Here is a 27,549-nt window from a genome sequence, read left to right on the forward strand (position 1 = left end):
AGTCACAAGAAAGTGGAACCCTTAGGTGTGAAATCCTGGCATTCTAAAACACAAACCTTAGTAATACTTTAAACATGCTCAGTAGAAGGAAAAACTGAATATTCTCTAAGAATATATAATTAAGTGGAAATAGGCAATGAATATGCTTGAAAAACTCAGGGAAAGGGAACAAATGAAAAAGGAAGTGTTTTAGGAGGTGGAGTTCTTGGTAATGTGCTTCTCTTGTGAGAATTTCATTGATGCTGCAATTAAAACAAATCCTGATGCTGCTAAAAATCACTTCAGAGAATAAGATAATAGTGGTCAAATGAGTTTGGTTACTGTGGTTAACTATATATAGATTTAAAAGAATGCTTTCTCCCTATATAATACCATGAAAACAGCTTGCTGATTTTTATGTCATTTCCATATCTGCCATTACACTCTGTATTAAGCTACTGCTGAAATATATTTCATGCTAAAAGAATTTTCTGCTTCCTAGGCCACTCAACAGCAACTATACAAATTAAGTTGGACTACCATTATGATTCATACAGTCAACAAACATTTGTTAAGTGCTTAATAAGTGCTGGTCACTGCAGGAGAGGCCAACAAGTCTTGTTTCCATCATTCAATTCTATCTGCTTCACTCCATCACTTACTCAAGACACTTTTTAATGCCGTTATCTACTTCTGCTTCAATGTTCTAATTCATGAACCAAAAACCTCTTATTAATCTTCTGACTTTGACTCTACGGCCAAAACTTGTTTCAGAAGAATAGATCTGCATCGTGTAATCACAGCATTTCCTCTACGTGTACTCTGAGTCAACCATGAAATTCATTCTATAACCCTGTTCCCCAATTGTTCCCTTTCTATTTCCAATGTCTCTCATCATGCAAAACTTTTTTCCCTGCCATTATTCAGATGGAGCTCTTCCTCAACTTAAAAGTAAAAAAAACAACAATCTGTATCTTACTCTTCTTAGTGACAGATAATTGCTATTTATATCTGGTGCTGAATTCAGCTGAGTGCATGTTCTAATTCAGTATTCTCTATAGCAAATTCAACTAATTTTCTTTCTCATAATACCTCTATACACTGGCTCTGTCTGAAAAGATGCTAATAGTGTTTTCTTACAGATTAATCCTTTCTAGACTATGACATCAAATTTTCTTCTGTTACTCTAATCAATCTTTCTGTAACAATGAAGTGTTCACTTTCCCTATAGACTCCTTCAAGCACATTATATACTAAATGGCCCACACTTCCCTTTCAGAGTCTAGTTCTTCTTTCTTTATTTTTATCTTTAGTTCTGTGTTCCCCAAGATAAAATTCCACTGCTGGCAGCCTTGTTCTTTGTGGTCAGAAACCGTTCTGTATATATTACTTTTTCTCATACTCAAAGGACATTACCTACATTTCATTAATTACCAACAATTAAAAATACAGGGGTTTAGTATCTGCTTACTTTCAAGTAAAGTTAATAAGTAAAACTTGCCAGTGATATTAAAATGGAGTTATATATCAGCAGACTTAATTGAATATGTGATAATAGTTTTAATTAACAGTGTGAATTATAAACTAATATAGGCAAATGCTTTAAAAACTCTTAGCCCTTTTAATTGATAGAAACAATGGGACAAAACCATTATTGGGTATATTTATATTTATTTATCTATTTAATCAGACTGCTGCTAGGCTCTGGCTCTGGCTTATAGGAGTTCTGAGGATTGAACTGGGGACCTTGGAGCCTCAGGGAAGAAAACCTTTTACATAATCATTATGCTGTCTCCCCAACTGTAGGGTATACTCTTGATAGCTACTAAATGATGCCTCCTACGTCAGAAACAGTGTTACCAATTTAGTATCAATATCAACATAGTTTTCTATGTGGGATTATACCAATAAATGCTAAGCACTGAAAGTCAAATTTTAAGATGTATCTTAAAAATGACAAAAGTCAATTAGTAACTTATTCTAAGTATGTTTAAAGATCACAGATTAAGGGCTGGAGAAGACCGCATAATGGTTATGCAAAGACTTTCATGCCTAATGCACCAAAGATCCCAGGTTCAATCCCCAGCACCACCATAAGCCAACGCTGCGTAGTACTCTGGTAAAATAAATAAATAAATAAATAAATAAATAAATAAATAAATAAATAAAAGAAATAAGAGAATGAGACTGGAAGGAACTGTTGTAGTTTTGAAAGAATAAAGATGGGGCCAGGTAGTGGCACACCTGGTTGAGTGCACATTTTATAGTGCACAAGGACCCAGGTTTGAGTCCCCAGTCCCCACCTGCAAGTGGGAGGTTTCATGAGTGGTGAAGCAGGGCTGCAAGTGTCTCTTTCTTATCTCTCTACCTCCCTGTCACCCCCTTCCCTCTCAATTTCTGGCTGTCTCTATACAATAAATAAATAAAGGTAACAAAAACTTTACTTATATAAAAAAAGAAAGAATAAAGACAAGACAGATATATCTAGCAAGGTCATAAGACTGACTGTCTGGTCTTTACTCCCAGGGGGATAAAGAATAGGAAAGCTTCTAATGGAGGGGATGGGATACAATATTCTGGTGGTGGGAATTGTATGAATGGTACCCCTCTTAGCCCACAATCTTGTCGACCATTATTAAATCACTAATAATAAAAAGAATGTAGGTTGAAAAATAAGAAAACACAAAACAGAACTTGGACTTCAGGTCCTGGAACATGATGGCAGAGGAGGGCCTAGAGGGGGTTGAACTGTTATGTGGAAAACAGAGATGTTACAGATGTACAGACTATTGTGTTTTACTGTTGACTGTAGACCATTAAGCTCCCCTATAAAGAACAACAACAGCAACAACAACAAAAGGAATGACTAGACGGGTTAGGTAATAGTTTACCCTGGACAGCATCTATTTCAGCACACACGATGACTCGGGTTTGAGGCCCAGCACCATATGGGATCATCATGTTCAGCACCAGCACTGATGGTGGGGTAGTGCTAGGGTGTCACCTTCCTTGTCCCCTCTTGCCCAGACACATACTTCTCTCTCATGAAAAAGTCAGTCTACAAGCAATGGAATCACACATGTGCATGGCCCAGTGCTGCATTAAAACACTATAGATGATTGTCTTGTAAAACGGTGATAAAATGAGAATTAGCCAATATAAGATTAAAACTTTCTAACCAGCAAGATAAAAAAAGTACTATGAAATCACAGAAGGTTATCAGATATGGAATTTGAAATTTAAGAGTTCAGGAACCTGAAGAAGAGATTTTTTTCCATTAGAAACCGTTTGATAAGAATTTGCCTGTGGATTTTCTTTAACAGGCGTAAGGTAAAGTACCAGGACCACCACCATGGGGATATTATAAAATCTAAGTCTGACCTTCACCAAGTTAGAATTTTTTAATGATTTATCTATTTTTAATGAGTGATACAGAGAGAAAGACACACACACACACGACAGAGACAGGTAGGTAAGCAGGTAGGTAGGAAGAGATAGAGAGAGAGAGAGAGAACCATGCAGCTCTACCTTATGGTGGTGCTGGAGATTGAACCAGGAAGGAACCTCAAAAGTGTCAGGCATGAGTCTTTTTGCATAAATATCATGCTGTCTCCCCAGCCCTAGAATTACATTTGCAACTTGAATTGGTTAATGAAGTTCTCTGGCCCTCAGAGTAGCCAGGTTACTTCCATACAGCCACCAAGTCTGTGAGAGCTATTCAGGTCTCTCAATTCACTCAGTGTGAATAACCCTAGTCAGTCTGATGCGATGTAAGATGATGAACTAACTGATCAGGAGGTAAACTGGAAAGAGCAACTAGTTCTGACAAAGTGACTGTCTTTTGACATCCTAACATAACTATCTATGCGACACTTCATTACACGGATCAAAAAGTATTCACTGTGATTCTATTTTAAGATCTGTTATTTCTGATGAGTTGATTTTAAGCTCTCTTACCAAATATCTACATCCTAAAATAGAGGTTATGAAAGTACCCATTTACTAGTGCTCTTATTAGAATTATGACAAACAATGCATTCAAATTAGGAGAATTTCTCGTAAGTCCTCACCAAATAATAGTCATTATGTCTACTTATATTTTTTTAAGATTTTTTTAAAAAATATTTATTCCCTTTTATTGCCCTTGTTTTATTGTTGTAGTTATTATTGTTGTTGTTGCTATTATTGTTGTTGGATAGGACAGAGAGAAATGGAGAGAGGAGGGGAAGACAGAGAGGGGGAAAGAAAGATAGACACCTGCAGACATGCTTCACCACCTGTGAAGCAACTCACCTGCAGGTGGGGAGCCGGGGGCTTGAACCGGCATCCTTACACCAGTCCTTGTGTTTCGTGCCACCTGCGCTTAACCCGCTGTGCTACCACTCGACTTCCATGTTTTTTGTTATTATTATTATTATTATTATTATTATTATTGGTACTTAGAAGACCAGTCATCCATTAGGGTCTGAAATTCAAGGTGTAAGATATTATTGTCTTAAGTAAGATTATAGAAATTGGTAAAACAATATAAAAAGGAAATACTTGTGCTTCTGAAGGTGGGTATCCAATTTAAATTTCTATGACCTACCATAAATTTGGGATGAAGATCCCTGTGGACAGCAGTCTGGAGAACTCTCAGAAGGCTAGAAACAGACCTACCCTCTGATCCTGCAATTCCTCTCTTGGGGATATATCCTAAGGAACCCAACACACCCATCCAAAAAGATTTGTGTACACATATGTTCTTAGCAGCACAATTTGTAATAGCCAAAACCTGGAAGCAACCCAGGTGTCCAACAACAGATGAGTGGTTGAACCAGCTGTGGTAAATATACACAATGGAATACTACTCAGCTATTAAAAACAGTGACTTCACCGTTTTCAGCCCATCTTGGATGGAGCTTGAAGAAATCGTGTTAAGTGAAATAAGAAACAGAAGGATGAATATGGGATAATCTCACTCCCAGGCAGAAATTGAAAAACAAGATCAGAAAAGAAAACACAAGTAGAACCTGAATGGGAGTTGCTACATTGCACCAAAGTAAAAGACTCTGGGGTGGGTGGGTGGGGGCAGAATACAGGTCCAAAAAGGATGACAGAGGACCTAGTGGGGGTTGTATTGTTATGTGGAAAACTGAGACATGTTATGCATGTACAAACTATTGTATTTACTGTCAACTGTACAACATTATTCCCTCAATAAAGAAATTTAAAAAAAATTGGAGATGAAGGATAGGGTATGTATATTAAAAAAAAACATTTAATTAAGTTAGTATCAACTAACTCACTCAAAGTAAGAACAGAAGAGAGCAGACACCCCTTGCATGTAAAATGGAGACAATGTAAACATGTTCATTAATGTAAAGTCTACTGACCAAACCTGATTTCAGAACACGGTTCTCAATGGTCAAGATAACTATGAATGAACCAATGGTGAGTTTCTTCACGAGCGCTGCTTGGTAATTTAGCAAAGCAGTTGTTGCTGGAGAACTGCAGGCATGAGTAATGACCTTAGGGATTGTTGGTTAATGTGAACTGAAAGTGGATTTTATTAAAAAGAAAGTTTCATTACAGCTAAAGACTTAATTAATTTTAGGTTCTGCTGCTTATGAGTTGTCTGACCTTGGGCAACTTATTCAACCTCTCTGCTCCAGTTTCCTCATCTGGAAGAGGGTGGTTGGCTTACAGGCCTGTTGCTTATCATTCATAAAGAAATATGTGGAAACTGCATAGGACACTGTGGCACACAGCAAGTATAGCAGTGTTTTGCACAAGTAGAACCTGAACTGGAATTGGCGTATTGCACCAAAGTAAAAGACTCTGGGGTGGGTTGGGGGTGGGGGAGAATATAGGCCCATGAAGGATGACAGAGGACCTAGTGGGGGTTGTGTTGTTATATGGAAAACTGGGAAATGTTATGCATGTACAAACTATTGTATTTACTGTCAAACGTAAAACATTAATTCCTCAATAAAGAAATTTAAAAACAAAAAAAACAAAGAGTGTTTTCAACAACCACCTGGAGTTGAGAAGGAGAAAAACTCAAGGAAAGTGAGTCTGCACCTGGGGAAACAACTTATCTGTGCACAACAGAATTTACTCGGGAACTTTAAATAGCTAGAATTCTCTGGTTGGAAAAAAGGCTTTGGGAGCCATGGGGGAAAAGTCAGTGGTAGCAAGATTATGCTACTAAAGTAGACATTTAGCTATTTTCAGACTCAGAATATCCCAAATATGTCCTGAGTTTTTATTACACTCTTTTTTTCCCACATTCTTAAATAGATATCCACCTACAGCTTTTAGTTCACACACAAAATTAAAATGTAAGGAGTCATCATACCATCTGAACTGCCTGAAAACAAATTCTGGCACTATGATGAGGAGGGGGAATTAAATACAAATCTCCATAACTTTTGCTTAAATGTTAACTTCTATATCCCGCATCTATGTATGGTCTATAGTCAGCAAACTATGGCCTATGGTCTGCAAATTAATAATGCGTTTTGATTTTTTTTTAAATAGCTGAAAACAGACAAAACATTTCAAACATGTGGACATCACATGAAATTCAATTTTCAATATTGGTAAAATCTTTCATTTCACTACAGTTGCACCCGTCCACTTATGAATTATCTAATGCCTCTGCTGGGGATAGAACGGCAGTTAAATAGTAGTGGCCAAGCCCTACAAGGTCTGCAACATTTAAGATATTTATTTACTGACCTCACAGAGAAAAAGATTTGCCATACCACGTATATCACTGTGAATGAGTACATATATCTTAATTCTCTCAGTGTGTGATTAAACTGCCACACTGAACGGTGACAATGTTTGTGTAGTCTAGCAAAAATTCCTCCCCTAAAACCAGTGATTCGTCTGTTTCGGAGAAACTAGTTCTCCTAGAGCTGTTCTGTTCTGCTGAGTCCTAAGGAGTTCAGTAGAGAACTGTTCTAAAACCTCAACCCACCCTAAATTGCATTTCATTGAAAATTTGGCCCTGGCTACAACTTCTTATGTAGGAAAATATATAGATAAATAAATAAAAGGGTAGAAAGTAGTCAGGGGGGGGGGGAGGAACAGAAATTTGTTCAATTGCCTACCTTGTAGTAAACACATTCTTTCAATTATTCATAATGACTTTATGAAATGATTGGGGCTGAGCAGTGGTGCACCTCATAGAATGCACATATTAGCAGGCATAAGAAGCCAGGTTCAAGGCCCAGTCCCCACTTGGAATGGTGTGGGGGAGGGAGAGCTTCATAACTGTGAAGCAGTGCTGTCGGTGTCTCTTTTTCCTCTCTCCCACTATGTATCTCTTCTCAATCTGTCTCTGTATCTTTGAAAAAAGAAAAATAAGACTATATGAGATGGGGTTACTATCCCATTTTTCTAAAGGTGACAGAGTTAAAGGAGGACAAGAAACTTGCCAAATCTAATTTAGTCTGTAAGGGTCAGATCTGGCATTTGAATGCAAGTCTGACAGTCCAAAGTCTCAGCTACTTCCACCAAATCGGGAGATTGCAAATATTATGAGCATGACTTAGAGGAAGGAGTATATTTTGCTTCATGATGCAAGAAAAACATATGGAAATATATACAATTGAGCAAAAGTTTCTTGAACTTGCCCATACAATGTACAGTATACTCTGCTCTTTCCTATGCTAAAATTAAAAATAAATGGCCAAAACCACCAAACTATTTTCTCACACCACTAACAACAGTTCATCATCTATGTCTGATTACATTTTTAGTCAGTTAGCCCTGTAGCAGACTTAAACAATGCATCTATCATGCACAGTTAATAGTTTATTCCTAACAGCCTTGTTCTTCTGTACACCAGCCCATCTTCCTTTTCCTCACATTCCGTAAGCCAGAACAATCAGAAAGGAGGCCAAGTTTGCCTAGTGCTTTTACTGAGCCGAGTATTTAATGGGAACACATGCACTAAATACTTTCATTATTAATGACAAGTGTTAAGTTTGAGGAAAGAAAAGTAAAAAATGTTCCCAGAGTATATTACCCATCTAGTAATTGAGGACAAGGTAAGTTTCAAAACAGTGACATTTATTATGCTGAGACGTGAAGGACGAGAAGAGATTCTGCTTGGAGTGTGGAGAAGATCCTGAAAAAGAGGAAAGGCTTCCTAATAAAATTAGGCAATTGATTTACCAGAAGGAACCACAGAAACATGCTCCCCTGGCAACTGTCCAAGATACTTCCTAAGAACAGGAAGAAAAGATAAGATTGCTGAGTTTATTAGCAGAGAGAGATTCTGCTCTCGACGGACTGAGTGCTGACTACACATGAGGATTCTGGTGTTGGGCACTTAGGTTGTTGTTTCTATACTTTATTTTAAATACTGCAGCTATAAACAGAAGGGTGGATACATCCTTTCAGATTAGTGCTTTCAAGTCCTTTGAATGGAAGGAGTGGTACTATTGGACCACAGCGTATTTGCATGCTGGTTTAAGTATTCTCCAAATTCTCTGCCAGAAGGGCAGCACTACATTTCCACCAATGGCAGAGCACAGTTCCCTTTGCTCCACGCCCTCCCTGACACTTGTCAGGTTCTATTTTGCTGATGTAGGCCATTCTCAAAGTGAGTGCGGTACCATTTCACCGTGGTCTTAATTAACATTCTCTAATGACCGATAATGTGGAGTATCTGTTCCTATGCCTACGGCCATATGAACGTCTTCCTTAGAAAATGACTGGATAAAGAAGTTGTTGGGGTGGGGTGTGTGAGTGGTGGCACACCTATCTGGTAGAGCACACATGTTACAATGCGCAAGGACCCAGGCTCGGGTTCCAAGTCCCCCAGTTTCCACCTGCAGTGGGAAAGCTTCATGAGTGGTGAAGCAGGGCTGCAGGTGTCTGTCTCTCTCCTTCTCAATTCCCCCCTCCTCTCAATTTCTGGCGGTTTCTATCTAATAAATAAATAAAGATAATAAATTTAAAAAAATAAGTTGTAGGTTCTCTTTACAATGGAACACTACACAGCAATAAAAAAGGAGGAGAGTGATCCAAGAGATGGTGCAGTGAATAAAGCATCAGACTCTCAAGCGTGAGGTCCTGAGTTCAATCCCCAGCAGACATGTACCAGAGTGATGTCTGATTCTTGCTATCTCTCTTCCTATCTTCCTCATTAACAAATAGATAAAATCTTAAAAAAAATAGGAAGAGACTACATCTTTCAGAACAAAATGGATGGAACAGGAGGTGATGGTGCTAAGTGAGAAGAGTACAGAGGTGACGGACAACTACCTGATGGTTTTGTTCCTACGCAGAATACAATGACTAAAGTAGAAGAACTATGAACAGGTAGCCAAAGTGTCTCTTACACTTTATGAGAACTAAGGTAGATGTGGGGGGCTAGGATGAGGATCACAGAACTTCAGTATGATCATTTTTTTTCAAAACGTTAAAATTTTGTAATATGATTACTTTCTTTTTTTTTCAAAATTTTAAAATTATATTTTTTGTTGTTGTTGGATAGAGTCAGAAATCAAGAAGGCGGGAGACAGAGAGAGAGAGACAGAGAGACACCTGCAGCACTGCTTCACCACTCACAAAGTTTACCTCTATAGTTGGGGACAGGGAACTCAAACCTTGGTCCTTGTGCATTCTAACAGTGTGCTCAACCAGGTGTACCACCACCCTGCCCCGGGTATAATGCCTTATAAGCACAATGTATGCATAGGAAAACACACTTGAAACCTTATAATTTTGTGTAACAAAGTTAAGCCACTACTGATAAAATACAAAAAAATAATTAGAAACTTGGAAAAAGAATACTGGGAAATTATCTAAAGTGGCTACGTGATGATTAAAAAGAAAAAGATTTTAAAAATAGCCCATTTCACGGACTTTTCATCACATATAAAGAAAGGAACTGGAAACCTGGAGTAGAATGTTACAACAGGGTGAGTGTACTGGTTAGTTCAAAATATTTAACACCTACCTGCAGGGGGAAAGCTTTACTCATGGTGAAGCAGTACTGTAGCTTCTTTTTCTCTGTTCCTCTGTTTCCCCCTCCACCTTCCATTTCAATTTTTGTCTCTATTCAATAAGTAAATAATTAAAAAAAAAAAAAGAGTAACACAGCATACAAAAAGTCTGACTTTTCTATTTCTTCATTTGATTCCCATAACATGATGGGAAAAAGTTAGTACTCAGAAATATTACCAGGAAAAAAAAGGTAGAGCATAGAGAGAGAAAAGAACTTTCTTGGACTTTTATCCTTATTACCAATCAGTACTTGTTAAAAAGGAAAAAATAAAAATTCAGGAGATACACAGCACTGTGAGTTTAAATGTTAATGTTGCATTACAAACACACTTGTGTGTACTTATTTTTTTTCCTTGCTACCATGCTTCTTTTCTTATTCCTTTTCCACAGGACATATGTAAACAAAAATCAGCTGGAGGAAGGAGGTTTCTTAATGAAAATCAGGGAACCATCATTAGAATGTTTGTTACACAAAATTGACTTAGATTTGAATAAATGTATCACTCAAGCCATCACAGCATTCTTGATCTATTATTCCATCTATGTCATAAATGAGCATAAGAAGGTCAAATAATTGTACGAAAGGTTACAGGGAGTGACATCACAGTCTCTTAAAAAGATGCTATTCCTTGTGGTCCAGGAGGTGGCACAGTGGCTAAGGCACTAGACTCTCAAGCATGAGGTCCTAAGTTCAATCCCTGGCAGCACATGTGCCAGAGTGATGTCTGGTTCTTTCTCTCTCTCCCCTATCTTTCTCATTAATAAATAAATAAAATCTTTAAAAAAAAAAAAGATGCTATTCCTTTTTGGGATTCATTCAACCTATTTTATTAACACCATATATCTTATATATTGAATACCAGAGGAAAATTAAAAAGTATCAAGGAGGTTGTGCAGAGAGCATAGTAGTTATATAAAACACTTCTCAGGTTTGATCTCCAGTGCCACCAGATGAGTCAGCACAGTGGTGTTAAAAAAAAAAAAAAAGAAAGAAAGGAAAAGGAAGGAAGAAGAGGAAAGAGAAAAGAAAAATAACAGTAATTATAAGGTTTTCCAACCTACTCTTTTCTCAAATGAGAATAGGAAAAACTTTAATTAGCCTTGGAGAATATCTTTAAAGAGGGGGGGGAGACTAGTGGATAGGAACCAAACAATTCATTAAAATAAATATCACTGGTTCTGAACTTGATTGTAGAATATAACCTCCCGAGAGTCTGACTAAAACGAGACTGCAAAGAATTTTCATCTCTAACAAGTTCACAGCTAAGGCTGGCAGCCCAAGGATCACAACTTGATAGGTCAGGGGAGACAGCATTATGGTTATGCAAAGAGACTCTCAAGCCTAAGGCTCCCATGTGTCATGTTCAATTGCCTACATCACCAGGAGCGCGCGCGCGCGCACACACACACACACACACACACACACACCAATAAACTACATATATTATCCAAATTCACTCTTTTGAACAATAGTAATACAATCACTTTTTCCCCATGGGGAATAGGGACTTAAACATAAATAAAAGGACTCCCTAAGAGGTTAAAAAATATAAAAGCTCAAAGAAACATTAGACTTTCCCTTGATTTCCCTTTTGATACATATATATATATATATATATATACATATATAATACATATATATACATATATGATAAAATATATACAAAATTTAAATTACAAAAACATTTTCCACAACTAAATCATAAATAGCACAATGTCTTCTAACACAACTAACCATCCCATTTTTAAATTTTATTTATTTACTCATTTATTGGGTAGAGAGAAAAATCAAGAGGAAAGAGGGAGAGGAAGGGAGAAAGACACCTGCAGCACTGCTTCACCACTTGTAAAGGCTCCCCACTGCAGGTAGGGATGGGGGGGTTTTGAATCTAGGTCCTTGCATGTGCAGTAATATATGCTCTATCGAATACACCACCACCTGACTCCATCTTTTTTTCGGGCAAACTTCTATTATACTGTATTTGTTTTTGTAACTGACATATAATCTTATGACTACATATAGCTTTTGAAGAAGATATATATTTTTATAAAGTAGTCATTTTTTAATATTTATTTATTTATTCCCTTTTGTTGCCCTTGTTTTATTATTGTTGTTCTTGTTGGATAGGACAGAGAGAAATGGAGAGAGGAGGGGAAGACAGAGAGGGGGAGAGAAAGATAGACACTTGCAGACCTGCTTCTCCGCCTTTGAAGTGACTCCCTTACAGGTGGGGAACTGGGGGCTAGAACTGGGATCCTTAAGCCTGCTGGTCCTTGTGCTTTGTGCCACCTGCGCTTAACCCGCTACGCTACCGCCTGACTCCCAGTAGTTAAATATCTTATTGCTTGTTTTAACTACTGAATAAACATTATGAAGGATGTAACAGAATTCAAGGAATCTGACCAAAACAAAAAATCAAAATTTCTAAAATATATAGTAAAACCAATAAAGACTGGAGAGATTATGAAGTATTTGACCCCAAATCTATCAGTTTTAGTTTCTGTTACATAAAGGAAGCCTAAAATTTCAAGCTGAGGTAGACTAATTAATCTAAAGCAGACCCTCAAAAATACTTACAAATCGTCTTCAGCACTATTTGAGTAATTACATATAGTGAACATTGGCAGTTTGAAGTAAAATCTTACCCAGATCTTGTCGTTTTGAATTCCACCTTGAGGATAGGTTTGCATGGTTCTGGCTTCTTCCCATCCTTTAACTGTTTTCCTAAAACATATTTTCCTGTATTAAATTCTAAAATGCTTAAGTTACTCAATATGCTTACATTTATAATTTTTTTAAAAAAAGTAAAACCCACTATATAATATTTTAAAGTGATTTTGAAATTAATATTGAATGTGTAAGATATCTGAAATAACCAAATAAGCTTACTATTTGAAATGAAGTGATCAGAGTAAATAATTTGATATCAATATTCACACACAAACTTATAGTAAGAGAAATTAACCTTCCAATATTCTTTTTTAAATTATTGAATACAGACAGAGCAATTGAGAGAGAAGGGGGAGAGGGAGAGAGAGAGAGATAGCTACAGCACTGCCTCACCACTCATGGAGTGTGCCCTTACATGTATGAACACGTATACGGACCAGACTTTGAACCCAAGTCCTTGTGCAACTGTAACATGTGAGCTCGAAGGGTATGTCACTATTCTGTCCCCTCCCAACATTCTTAATTACAGATAATCAAAATAGAAATTAGTTTGCTAAAAGAATTCAAGTTTTTAAAAAAAGTTCATTTCAGGAAAATCGATCTCAAGCAAATTTTTACACAAGGATTGCAAACATGTATCCTAACCTAATAAATCTACTTACGCTTACTTTCCTAGAGTAAATCCCCTCGAATGTCCCAGACTTTTAAAAGTATACCACTCCTACAAAGTATCAGAATCTCATACTATCAAATAATTGGATTGTTTTTAAACGTTTGCTGGCTTCTGCTATCTACATGCTTATTGCACAAACTAAAAACACCAAGAAACATTTATTTTCATTTCTAGAGCTTAATCATCCTAAGCGTGCTATTTTTAGAGGCCTCACACACACACATCATTATCCCAGTGCTTAACTCATTCCCCAAGCTTTCTCCTCTCCCCAGAGAGCTTAATTCTAATACCCTTTGTCTGTGTTGCCTAACAACAAAATAGAAATGTATGAAAATAAAGGTTTTTAGTGTGTGTTTTCTGCTGGTATGGCAAACATTATTTACAAGGTAGTATAAGAATATATGTTTGTCACATGCCTCCCAGACAATGCCTCCCCGCCCCCAATGTGATAAATCTAAAGGGTTCTCATTTTGTAATTCAAAATGTTTCAATCTCTAACTATGAATAATTTAAAATCACTGGTCAACTGTACAACTGGATTTTTCTTCTTTGAAAATATAGCTTATGGCCTTGATGTATGCTTGTACATTATTTTCCTTATAACTAAAAATAAGTTTATGTACTAGGGAAACAGTGAAGCAGTAAGTTATGGAACTTGTAAGCAAAAGTTCCCAGGTTTATCCCTGGCACCATGGTAGTTAACAGTAGTTAGAGGTAATTGGATTCTGACTAAAGAAAAATTAACTAGATAATATATTTTTTTATTTGTGATTAATAGTGGTTTGCAAGATTGTAAGGTTACTGGCTACAGTGCCACACAGTTCCCACCACCAAAGTCCTGTGTTCACACCTCTCCCAAGGATAATCACCATACTTCTTACAGTCTTACATGCAGTTTTCTTGCTTGCTTTTTAAAATTTAAACATTAAAAATAATTTTAATACTCAACATTGTATGCAAAGTATCTTGAAAATATTCCCCTACTTTGAGTGAATTATTAGAATTTTAAAAATATTGCACAAACTACATTTTATATAATTAAAGTCTCAATCCTATCACCTTTTTGCTTAAGAAATTAAAATTCTAAAATAGCAAATCTTCCTAAGTGAATTTAAAATTTGAATGTATCTAAAGTCTGAATAACTTATTTTAGATCTGACAAAATGATCAGAAATTCATATGGTGAACTCAGTGTAGAAACAGCTAGTAAACCAAGAAATGAGATTAATTTCCAGAAAACTGGGGACTAAGGTAAACTGTACTCTTAGCACAAACATGGAAATACTATTAAAATGACTCAGTTAAACACTTCAGAATGCTGGAAATTAACCAAATGTGCATAAAGAGTAGAACATTATCTACCCAACAGAAACCATTATAGGTAAGACCAGTTGATGACCAGGTACTCATGAAAAATAAGTAGTACTGGCCAACAGAAGGCTAAAGATTTTTGCAGTTATGTTAAAAGCCAGCTCCCCTCAAACGCAATCAGTATTTTGTCCCACATTACAGTTCACTGGAAAACTCTGTTCCCAAGATGTGTCAATTTCATTTGACACAGACTTTATTTAGCTCAAGGAGACAAAGGAACCTACCTCGAGGGAATCACAGAAATAAAGAGTACTCTGCTGGTAAAACCTTAAGGCTATGGTTTCAGGTTATGCCAAATAAAAAGACTCCACAGGGATGTAAAAGGAAATTCTGGAAAAAACTAGATATAATCTGGGGAGAGGTGGTAGTAACAAGCTCCATAAATGAGCAAGGTTATAAATCTTTACCAGGCAAGGCCTAGGAAAGGACAAGGTTCCCTCAATTGAGAAAACAAATCCTACATCCACTCTGAGATACTGAGCAAACAGGGAGCTAAAGGGGGAAAAAGTAAGATGGTACAAAGTGAAACAAGGTATGCAACTGCAGGCATGAATACTGGACGAGTATTCATACGATGTTTACAAATGTGAGAAAAATATAACTTGTCTCCAAAGTATCTAAAAACATATTAGAAATGCATACCTAGGGTTAAGCGCACGTGGCACAAAGCGCAAGGACCAGCGTAAAGAAACCGGGTTCGAGCCCCAGCTCTCCACCTGCAGGGAAGTCGCTTCACAGGCGATGAAGCAGGTCTGCAAGTGTCTGTCTTTCTGAGCCTTCCCCTCTCTGTCTTCCCCTCTTGTCTCCATTTCTCTCTGTCCTATCCAACAACTTCGACATCAATAACAACAACATTAATAACTAACTACAACAACAACAAAAAAAAACAGCAAGGGCAACAAAAGAGAAATTAAAAAAAAAAAAGAAAAGAAATGCATACCTAAAACTCTCTAGTTATACGAAATATCATTTTCCTTCTTAGCATTTACTCTATAGAATCAAAAAGACAAATATCTATGAAAAATGTACAGAGTGGTAATAGCAGTATAATTTATACTCATCAAGAAGTTAAGGTGAATGCCCATTAGTTTTGGATGGCTGAATAAACTGCAAAAAAAAAACTCAAAACAACTGACTATTACAGTGAAGGAACTAGAGCTAGGCCAGATGAAACAGAGGATTTTCCTAAATAAATTGGATTAAGAGAAGACTTACAAAAAAAATTCTATCATATGTAAAGCAATGATTCTACCAAAAAAAAAACAAAAACCCTCTTAGGTTCACATATAGATGTGTACTAATATATATTATTTCAGGAATATATGTGTTTTAGATGGGCATCTGTAAGCTTTTTGACATAGCTTATTTAGTGAGTAAGAAAGGGCGTAGAGTGGGAGATTGGGGATTCAAAACTCTGGTGGTGGGGATGGTGTAGAATTATACCCCAGTTGACATCTACTTTTGTAAATCAATATTAAACCACTAATAATATATATATATATTATATACACATATGTATATATATGAAAAGGCTTAGATGGCTAGTGTTGTGGTAGGATGGGAGAGAATAGACTGGTAAGCTATGATCCCATTTATACGGTTTTTTTCTTGTTTTTTTTGCTGTTGTTTTGGTTTTTTAAAATATTTTTTTGATTTATTTACTCCCTTTTGTTGCCCTTGTTTTTATTGTTGTAGTTACTATTGTTTTTGTTAATAATGTCATCATTGTTGGATAGAACAGGTAGAAATGGAAAGAGGAGGGGAAGACAGAGAGGGGGAGAGAAAGATAAACACCTGCAGGCCTGCTTCACCGCCTGTGAAGCGACTCCCCTGCAGGTGGGGAGCCGGGGGCTGGAACCGGGATCCTTATGCCAGTCCTAGTGCTTTGCACCACCTGAGCTTAACCCACTGCGCTACTGCCCAACTCCCTGTTGTTTTGCTTTTTTTACCAGAGCACTGTTCAGCTCTGGCTTGTGTTTGGGGGGGGGGTGGTCAATGGGTGGGAGGGTAGTGAATCTAGGACTTCTGAGCCTCCTGCAAGGGAATCTCTTTGCATAACCATTATGCTATCTACCTCTGCCCTCCCATTTATATAATGTTGTGTGGTGAAGTGTATGTGTGTGTGTATGTGTAGAGGAGAAAAAAAAACTTGTTTTCTAAAAAGAAAAAAAAAACACCTTGGTTTCATGATATGAAGTTCTTCCCCGCACCAAAATTATGCAATTTTTTGTTGTAATTTCTTACAACAACTTTATATTTATTCGATTTAAGTGACGTATATAAGGAAGATATTTTTTTCTAATAATAAATGGATTATCAGTTATATTGTACAATCTTATGATGTTATGGAGATATAACTGCATACTATTAGATACATATTTATAGTCTGACAAGTTGAAATAATAAGTATATACCTGCCAACACTATTCATGAACCTTCATAACTCTCCCCTCTGACAGGAAATTTTTAGAAATATGAACACATACACTGGAAGTGCTATATGGAACTCTGCCTTTGACCATCTCTTTCTTGTCTGTACAGAAACAAGGATGCAGAAAAATCAAATCTCTGGCACTCTAGCATATAAAAATCAGGAAGTGACCTAGGGAAAGAAATATCATAAGTAGAACATCACTAAAAGACCAGAAAGAATCAGATGAGAGTGGGACTGGACTCTGAAGGTGGGAGAGGGAACTGAGGTAAAGAAAGAAAAGAGTCTTGGAAGATGGTGTTAGCTGTTGGGCTCAACCAAAAATTAGTCAAGTCATAAGCCCCTTGGAATATACCTAAAATAAACTTCCTAACTTCTTCCAACATGAAGACCCCAAATCTCATCTGCTATATTCTTACCTTTAGGTTCCTGATTATTAAACAATTTGCTCTGCTTTGTATCTTACTGCTTTTCGACCACTAGGTTGCACATGCTACCATGATGCCAAGCTGACTTCCCTGGGCAGATGACCTCACCAATGTGTCCTGGAACCCCACCTTCCCAAAGCCCTGCCCCACTAGTGAAATTTTTAGAAATATGCACACAAACACTGTTAGTGCAGAATACAGGCTGGGGGTACGGACAGACCTGTCAACGCCCATGTCCACTGAAGACGCAATTACAGAAACCACCTCTCACCTTCTGCATCTCATAAAGAATTTTGATCCATATCCCCAAAGGGATAAAGAATAGGGAAGCTTCCAATGGAGGGGATGGGATACAGAACTCTCTGGTGGTGGGAACTATATGGAGTTGTATCCTCCTTACTCCACTATCTTCAATCGTTATTAAATCACTAATAAAGAAGAGTCTTAAATCTTAAGTGTAGTTCCTCCTGTCATATTAAAAAAAAAAACTAAGATTTTCAACTTCTAGATTTCATTTTCTCTCTAGTACAATTCTCTTATATATAAGCAACAAACTTCGAAGACCGTATTTGTTACTCACAGTGTAACAACTTAGTTTAGTTTCTCTTTTGTGGAAAATATAAAACAAAGGGTTTTAATGTAGGTTTTTTTTTCCCACCCATGCTTTTGAATGCTAAATTGTGACACTAAATGTCTTTTTTTTTCTAATTGTGTGCTATGTAAAATTAGTCTACTCTGAACTCATCTTCATAAATGTTACCCAATAGTAGGGAAGTTAGAATTCCTTCAGGTTGATTTCATATTTGATTTGAAATTTATTACCTGCTTGGGCAAAGATATCATTATTGTCTTCAGAAATGATGGCATAGTTGAACTGTCAGATAACATGTGTGTGACCTGGAATTTCACCATTGTAAAAGGGTCACCCAAGCAAAGTCAGTGTAGTTTATTTCGATATTAATAGTAGTCAGCACACTCTACGCAATATGTCTAAATTGAATTATGGTACCTGATAAATAGCTTGTGTATCATCTATTACCATGTGAGGTCAGTAATTGATTTAATGTCGTCTTGGGAAAAAAAAAAAGAATTTCGATTTCCATTTCAGTCTATTACAAGATATATGTCCTTTTAATTAAGAATTTATTCATTCTAATAGTCTTTGTCCCTTTTGGACCAACCAAATATCTAACGGGAGTGTCAGACTGCTGTAATTTGCTACTATAGATCCAAAATTAACATTTATTTAAAAAAAAAGTATTGGGTAGTATATTTACTCACTCTTTTAAGTTCCAAGCTTGAATACCTTGTAAAAAAAAATTCTAGCCAAGCAAAAAATTCTTAATTTTTTTAATATTGCCATACTATGTGAAGTATCTATACTTTATAAAGTTTAAAATCAAGCTTATTTTTATTTCTTTACACACAGTGTCTGTTCTTCTCCCTACAAGGATGCTAACAGAGTCATTTTATTGTCTCTGTTATTTAATTATCTCTGTAAATCACAAACACTGTAGTTTTTATAGTGCTCTTTCTTCATTAATTCTGCTTGAACATTAATCTTTTAACCCACTTAGTGTTTTTTTTTTTCAACTTGGGTTTTTTAAATTGTCACGGATTACTCTTTTGTTCTAGAAAGGTTATACATTTATAATCTTGTACAATTATTTTCTATGTAAAGTCAAGTAATAAGGCACTAGTTGTAATTTTATATAACACTTATAAGTTAATAGATGTCTAGAGGGTCATAAGATTTCTCTACTAAGTGTCATTTTACTTCTTACTTGCTATGACACCTTAATAGTAAAATTCTGTCTTGAAAAGATCTAGTGGACTTTAAATGATTAAGAAGCCTCCAAGTCAGAGGGGATTTCTTATCTCTCACTCCGTACAGTACGCTTGCCATTCCCTTAAATCACCGAGATATATAATGAAATGGTCTAAATCCTAATTCTAGAATTTTCGTTGCACATGTCTATTTCTTCCATATACTACCACCAAAGTAATATCCAAAATAAGAAATGCATGTTTCTCATTGTATGATCACTTACTACATCTCCAGTGTGACATCCAAGGCCTCTAATAGGCCACTATGAACATTCCTGCCTCCAACACTGTGTGATTCCTATGACTTGCCCAAGGTACTTTAAGATCCAGGCATGTTTAACTATTAACAGTTTTCCAACTTCTTTGGATTGTGGCATTGTACTTTCTGACTAGAATAATCTCATTCTGTTCTTTTCTATCTCTTAACTCATCCTCATCCTTTAAGACCAATCTCAGATAACTTGACTTTGTGAACTATTCCCTTGATCTCCAAACACAGTACTTGTTTCCATATCACACTATGCCTGCCCTTTACAGCAATGGTATTTTCAGTTATCACATTATAAACCATTTGTATTCACTTAACTAGGAGCTAAGGGAATCATACTTTAGTATTTAATCTCTGGTGTATAAGAGGTACTTAATAAATATTTATGGAATGAATGGATGAAGGTACATTTAAAAATAAATGAGGGTCACTGGCAAAAACACATACATTAGAAGTTTTTTGCTCTGCCAATTAGAATATAGAACATGTTTTATAGCCACGGCAGTTATACCGAATTTATTAACTCAACTGAGAGCTGACAGCCCAGTAAGGTAGCCATGACTGAACTGTGCCATTTAGTACTTAAAATGTGATTTGTCCTAGTTAAAATACGTTGCAATTACTTTTTGAAGTATAAGAAACTCTCAACTACATATTGATTACACAATGATGTGCTATTTTAAATTTATTATTGAAATTTTGTTTATGTTATTCTTTATATTTATGTAATCCAGACATTTAAAATCATAAATGTGGTTCACATTCTACTTTTAATAAAAATGTTGTGTCATTTTATTATTTTTATTTGTAGACAGAGACAAAGAGGTGGAGGGAAGGAGACCACAGCACCAAAACTTCAATGCAGCAGGGGCTCAAAACTGGGTCGAGCACATGGCCAAGCAGTGCACTAGTCAAGTGAACGATTATGACTGCCCTCATATCCTATTTCTATTGAACAGTGGTGATATATAAAATAAAATCATCGAAACTCAAGAATTCGCTTTAAAGGCACAAGTCATAAATGGGTAGTGAATCTTTCCTTAATGTGTGTGGGGATAAAGCTGACTTAACTGTTAGGCCAAGGGCATTGGGACTTATGATGTACTTGTTCAAAGTACAAAAGCACCAAACTTTTCTGGTGACCCGTGTTGAAACTTTCTGATCGTTGGCAGTTGGCCTAACTGGTTCATCAAGATGATTAGAGATGGAGACTCACCACGATCCTTGTGATCACAGAAACTTCTACATGATATGTCTCTCAGCATGCGACTTCACACTATGTTACAGAATCATCAGATTTTAGAAGTACTTTAAAACCCACACATAGTGCAAGAAAGTCACCACACACCCACATCAAAGTTTTGTGCCCTCCCCCACCTCATAACCATCTTACATTTTATATATTTTTTCCTACTGTCCCACACATGTGCCTATAAATAAGAGTTATTTGAGTATGCTCTGGAGTCTGGTAGTCCTTTAAACATATAGACGAGGGAAAAAAAATTCTATAATGAACTCATATCAAGAACTGAAATACAGATTTATTACATTCTTTGCCTTAGGGGAATCTTAAAAGTAGAATAATGAAGTGCTTTGTATGTCAGATCCATCAAATATTAAGTTGACTTTTACTTATACATTAAGTTGACTCTTACTTATGTGAACTTTGATTTCATTTTTCCTTTAGCAACCTTTAATAGAATAAAAGTTATCTATCCCTGGTTTATTCCTTGATAAGTGGGATTGATTGTATGGAATAATCCAGAAACTATATTCTTAAATGCCATCTTCTATAATGAGCACCTATTGATTTCAACTGCCTAGAATCTTCATTTCCCCTGAGAATCAACTGATTCTGGGGAAAACAATAATCACAGAAAATCTCATTCTGCAACACATCTTTTACACACACACACACACACACACACACACACACACACACACACACACACACACACGAGCTACAGAGGAGATGCTTTGCAGAATCAGCAGTTCACTTAACTATGATAACTGCATCACGGTAAGTATAAAAGCAGTGTCTGAACTATCAAAGCTCTACTCTCCTGAATCAAGTACTTTTCTCTGCCACAGGAAAATACATATCTAAAGGGAGAAAGAAGTAGATCACCCCACAACATTGCTTATACAGAATTATAACACTTTTGAGCCACCAAAATAACTTTTTTTTTGCAGGAAAACAAAAGAGAGAAAAGAAAAAAGTAGAGTCCTTTCCTGCTTAAATTCCACATATTTGTAAAACTTACCTTACAAAAAAATCCTAATCATCACCACATCATCTGGGGCCCTAGTTAGGGAATCCTTGAATTCCCATACAGATATGATGGGCCTAGGACTCTAATAGATCCCTCTCTTCATCACTGGAAATTTCCATCATGAACATCAGCATAAGCCCTCTTATGGCTCTGTCCAGAACTTGCTCTCACTATAAAGTAGTGATAGTAGGGACGGCCCCACTCTCTAAAGGCAGGCTGAGTCCGCCTATGCTGCCACTCAAGGAAGACTGTTCCCAGCTTTGACTATGAACTGAACAGGTACTTAGAGGTTCCACTCGCTCCTGAGAGTTAAATATAAATATATATGGGCTCTGGGCCAGATCGGTAGGGTAAATAGTCAGTTTTAGTCAAAGATTTTCTTCAATTTCAGGAGTTACTCTCTGCCCTTACCCAACTTTCTAGCTCTATTCTCAATTCTGACATCAATTTCACTGACGATATTTTTGTCCACCTCTATGTTAGCTATCAAACTCAAGCAAAAACTACAAAAATCAAGGGCCCTTAGGAATATACCTAAATAGACTTCCTAGCTTCTTTCCACCCTAGGATCCTTATTCTCATCTGTTCTATTCCTGCGTTTTGATTCCTGTTCATTAATCATTTTATCCTCCTTTCAGCCACCAACTTCCAGATGCTACTATGACTCCATCTTGACATCTTTGGGCAGATGACCTCACCAGTGCTTCTCAGAACCTCACCTCTCCAGAGCCCTACTCTGGGAAAGATATCTTTCCCTACTAGAGAAAGATAGAAACAGGCTGGAGGTATGGACTGACAATTACAGAAGCCAGAACTCCCACCTTCTGCACCCAGGAAAAATTCTGGTCCATACTCCCAGAGAGAGGAAAATGTTAGAGGAAGTTGTCCAGATGGCTTTGAATTCTAATTCCATCAAGACCCAGAGAGAGAGAGAGAGAGAGAAGGGCATTTGGAAATAGGAATTGGTGTGTGTGTGCATTAGAAAGGAAGAGAAGGCAGGATCATAGAAAAAAAAATGAATGTATGTTAACATAGTTATAGAAATAATAGTCAACCCCTATCTGTGACCTTGGAAAAATCACTGCAATTTCCAATAGAGGGAATGGGGACACAGAACTCTGCTGGTGGGAATGGTGTGGAATTATACCCCTTATCTCATGATTTTGTTAATCATTATTAAACCACTAATAAAAAAAAAAACCTATAAACTTGATATGTATATTAAATTAACCTACATTATAGGAAAATATTAACTTAAGTGAATGTTTTTTTTCTGGCCATTTTGTCATCACTACTGGAAAAGCCGTGATGCATTTTTTGCTTAGAAAAAAAATGATAAAATAAAAATCTAGAAAAGTATGCCATGACTTTTCCAACAACCCAACAGGTGCCCCTCAGAATACACTATGAAACAACTTTAACCATAAAAGATGGCATCCAGGTAATGCCTAAATACAGCCAAAACTCTGGAAAACTCTCATAATTCAATTACAATTTGAAAAGCAGGGCATCACTTATCACAGTATATTTCATGGAGCACTAGAGAACCTGAAAATATTCTGGGAATAAAAGATCCGATAGTCAAGTAGGTTTGGGAAAACATGTAAAAATTAATATGAATGTGTATATAACTTCATTCTTAAGAGTTAAATTATTTTTTACAAAAAATCACCATTTGAGGGAATCAGGTGGTAGCTCAGTGGGTTAAGTGCATGTGGTGCAAGGACCGGCATAAGGACCCCAGTTCTAGCCCTTGGCTCCCCACCTGCAGGAGAGTCGCTTCACAAGCTGTGAAGCAGGTCTGCAGGTGTCTATCTTTCTCTCCCCCTCTCTGTCTTCCCCTCCTCTCTCTATTTCTCTCTGTCCTATCCAACAACGACGACAACAATAATAACTACAACAATAAAACAAGGGCAACAAAAAGGAATAAATAAATAAATATTTTTTAAAAATCACCATTTGGCAATCAATAATACAACTAAAAGCAAACACAAATATTAAAACAAAGGGGAAATGGGTTTTTTTTGTCCTCACCAGAGCTTCACCACTGCAGGGCAACATTTTTTTCAGACAGTGAGGGTGTGTGTGTGTGTGTGTGTGTGTGGTGTGGAGTGTGTGTGGGGTGTGTGTGGGGTATGTGTGGGGTGTGTGTGGGGTGTGAGGGGAGGATGTGTGTGGGTATGTGTGTGTGGGGTGTGAGGGTGTGTGACTGTGTGTGTGTGTGTGTGTGTGTGTGTGTGTGTGTGTGTGTGTGTGTGTGTTAAAAGCCACCACAGCACAAAAGCTTCCCCCAGTGTGGTGTAGGCCAGATCTGGATCTGGCTAACATGTATAGCAAAATAGGCACCAGGGTGTGTGAAAGTTTGATGTAAAATAATATGTTTACAGAGTCTCAAAAGTAGTTCCTTCAAATCAACATACTCGATTACAATTTCAGACAGAAGTACTTCTAATTTCAAATAGACAGAAACCTAACAGACAGAAGTCTAGCCAATGAGTCAAGTTAAGAGACAATACTAACAGAGGACAAATCAACACAAGTTCCACTTGAGAGGATGCATAATAATACATTAATCCATCTGGAACATTTCTGTTGAAAATGGGCAATGAGAATCAGGAAACATCAGACAAAAACACATAGTAGCCTATTTTATGAAACAACTGCAAAATATTTTTTCAAAATCTGCTATGAGAATCAATAAAATGTTTATGAACAATTCCCATCTGAGAGAGACTGACTCTAATCTAAGTCTAACCTTAAACTGACATCTAAATCTAATAATATATACACAGATCCTTTTGATAAAAGTAAAATTTTGGTGATATAAAATAACCTTGGTTGGAAGAAATAGACTGTGTATTTGGAGGTGTCTGGTGTATGTGTTACCAACTTATCTCAAATCATTTAAAAGGAAAAAAACTATACTATTCATAAAAATTTAGATAAGCTTAAATGTTTTAAAGGTGATAAGTTCCTATTTCTGTTTTCTGGATTCCTAGGTTCAATGGGGTAGGGAGAACCTAGGATTTAGCGCCTTCTTAGGAGTACCACCAAGATTAGGGATCTAGGTACTAACAAAAGAAAATACATTCAGAAACAAAACAAAACAAACAAACAAACAAACAAAGAAAAAAAGCCTATGATAAGAACTATCCTCTGGATTCTCACATAAATAGAACTGTAGCAAATTTGAAATAAAGCTTTTCTGGATAATGATTGCTACCACAAAGTAGTAGTGAACTACACAGCAATATTTTGCTCCAACAATTGGCATCTTCATCAGAAACAAGTCTAAAAACAAAACAAAACCTCATACTGTTACAGATAAAAGCTTTTAATTTAACTGTTTTTCTTAATTTCTTCATCTCAATAATTCAGAATGTACCAATTAGTGCAAAAGTGAAAATTTATATTTTAAGGCAAGCAGTGAAACATTTATCAATAGCTGCAAGGATACTATTCATTATACTACCAATTTAAAGAACTGTTCCTTTGACCTCCCAGAAATTAATTTCCCTAAAGGGCTGAATCTACTCTCCAGACTTTCTACTTCTTGTGACTTTCCTTTGCTGATTTTGTTTTGCAACTATTTCTGGTTAAATCTTCTGAGTGTTCCTTCTTCATTAACCCTGGGGTGACTCTGGGGAGCTCTACATAATATTTTGATATGTAATGCTATATTCTGTAGAGATCCAAGTGTTTTGATACACTGTTATATACACATTAGTAACTAGCAATTAGTATCCTTAAGATGACATAAACTTAAAAGTCCTATGCCAATCACAAAATTATTTACTCTTTGAAGAGCTTAGGAAAAAAAATTTTCAGAAAACACAATATCCATTTTCTGAAAACTCAAATTCTCAATTTTAACTCTGAAGATAGCTAACTTGATATTTTACTACCTAGTTATTATATACCCATCATTTGTGTATTAAGAATCCTTTAATTCCCTAAAAATGAAATCACCCTTACCCTTAGAAGCAGGACAGGCACAAACGCAAGCTTTCCATCACAATTCAGGTAAAGTTTAAACATGATACATTCTTACCATGTGGAGTGATGGTCTGTATAGGCTTAGCCGGGCACCTCACATTCCAAATAGTCAAGGTGCCATCTGAGTGACTACAAATAAATTGCTTCCCTTCGTGATGCCAGGCAACAGAGTGGATAGCCTAAGGAAGAGGGCGAAGGATTCCACTTTAAGAACAAACACCTACTTAGACATACATCTATTTACTACTGGCAGTGTAGCTAATCTTCCTTTTTTTTTTTTTTCTACCCTATGCTTTGACATTCCTTCTCTTAGGGTAAAGGTCTGTACAAAGAACAGCAAAATTACTATCCAAAGAGATCTGTATATACAACACAGGTTGTATGTAATAATAGCTCAAACTTGGAAACAAACCAGATGAGTGGCTAAGAAAGTTGTGGCATATATACACAATGAAGTACTACTCAGTAGTGAAAAGAAGGAAGGGGAGGGGAGGGGAGGGGAGGGGAGGGAAGGGAAGGAAAGGGAAGGAAAGGAAAGGCATTTCTTTGATTCATCTTGGATAGCATTTGAAGAAATCATGTCAAGTGAAGTAAGCAAGAAAAATCAATCAGTATCAGATAATCTCCCTCATAGGTGGAAACTAAGAACTAATAAAGGATAGGAAGGGCTGAAAAATACCTCACTTGGATTGTGTGCTGCTTTGTCCTGTGCACAGTCCAAGCCAGAGCCTAGAATTCACCACACTAAAGGGGGCTTTAGCGCCATGCTCTCTTTCACGCTTCTGTCTGCTTCTGTGTCTCAATTAAAGGAGGAGATGGAAGAGTGAAGAGGAGGAGGAATGAGGAGGAAGAGGAACAAGAATGAGGAAAAAGGAGGAGGAAGAAGAGGAAAAGAAGAAAGAAGGAAAGAAAGAAGGAAGGAAGGTGAAAATAAAAAGTGAAACCTGGATTTAGTGTGGTATACTGCAGCAAAGTAAGGACTGGAGGAAGGAGTGATGGAGGCAGGGAGAGGGCATCAGGTTCTCAACACAGGATGGTAGAAAAAGATCTCGTGGCTAATGCAATTGGTGCAGACATAGAAATGAGAGGTTGCACCCACATGCCATGTGTCGACAACTATCCTATAAATCATTATTTCCCCCAATAAAATGTTTCAAATAAAATTTGTAAAACATACAAATGTGAGTAAAAAACATAAAAAAATCAGCAAAATAATAAATAAAAAATCCAGTTTTATAATACAATATTAAATTACAATTCTGCAAATACATGGAAAGGAAATATAAAAAACACCTCCAGATTTCTAAATGATTTTCATCTAACCAAATAATAAAATGGATGCCTAGAGTACTAAATAAATTGTTTTTGTATGTAGGAATAATATATTTTGCCCTGGTATGGTAAAATGAGAATCTTTCAAAATTAGTCTCATTACAGAAGGGAAATACTACTACTACTACTATATTATTGAACAACATAATTACTGAATAATACAGTTTTGCAACATAGTTGATAAAAATTAGTACATATTGTCAATAAGTGATTTATGGGTTCTCTTTCAAGTGAAAATATTTAAACAAACCTAAATTTTCATTTCCATTAAGAATAAAACCCAAGTAGAATT

At 36.5% G+C, this 27,549-nt stretch overlaps 1 protein-coding gene across 1 annotated transcript in view; it reads right to left on the reverse strand.

Annotated features, from left to right (window-relative positions):
• The window catches only part of STXBP5 (syntaxin binding protein 5), a 172,252-nt gene that overhangs the window by 78,349 nt on the left and 66,354 nt on the right, over positions 1-27,549 (reverse strand). The window contains exons 8-9 of the mRNA XM_060205144.1: positions 25,981-26,104; positions 12,634-12,712 (exon numbers count right to left, since the gene is read on the reverse strand). Coding sequence (XP_060061127.1) covers positions 12,634-12,712; positions 25,981-26,104 — 203 coding nt within the window. The remainder of the gene's footprint in view (positions 1-12,633; positions 12,713-25,980; positions 26,105-27,549) is intronic.

This window comes from Erinaceus europaeus, chromosome 13 (assembly GCF_950295315.1).
Source record: "Erinaceus europaeus chromosome 13, mEriEur2.1, whole genome shotgun sequence".
In the NCBI taxonomy this organism is placed as follows: domain Eukaryota; kingdom Metazoa; phylum Chordata; class Mammalia; order Eulipotyphla; family Erinaceidae; genus Erinaceus; species Erinaceus europaeus.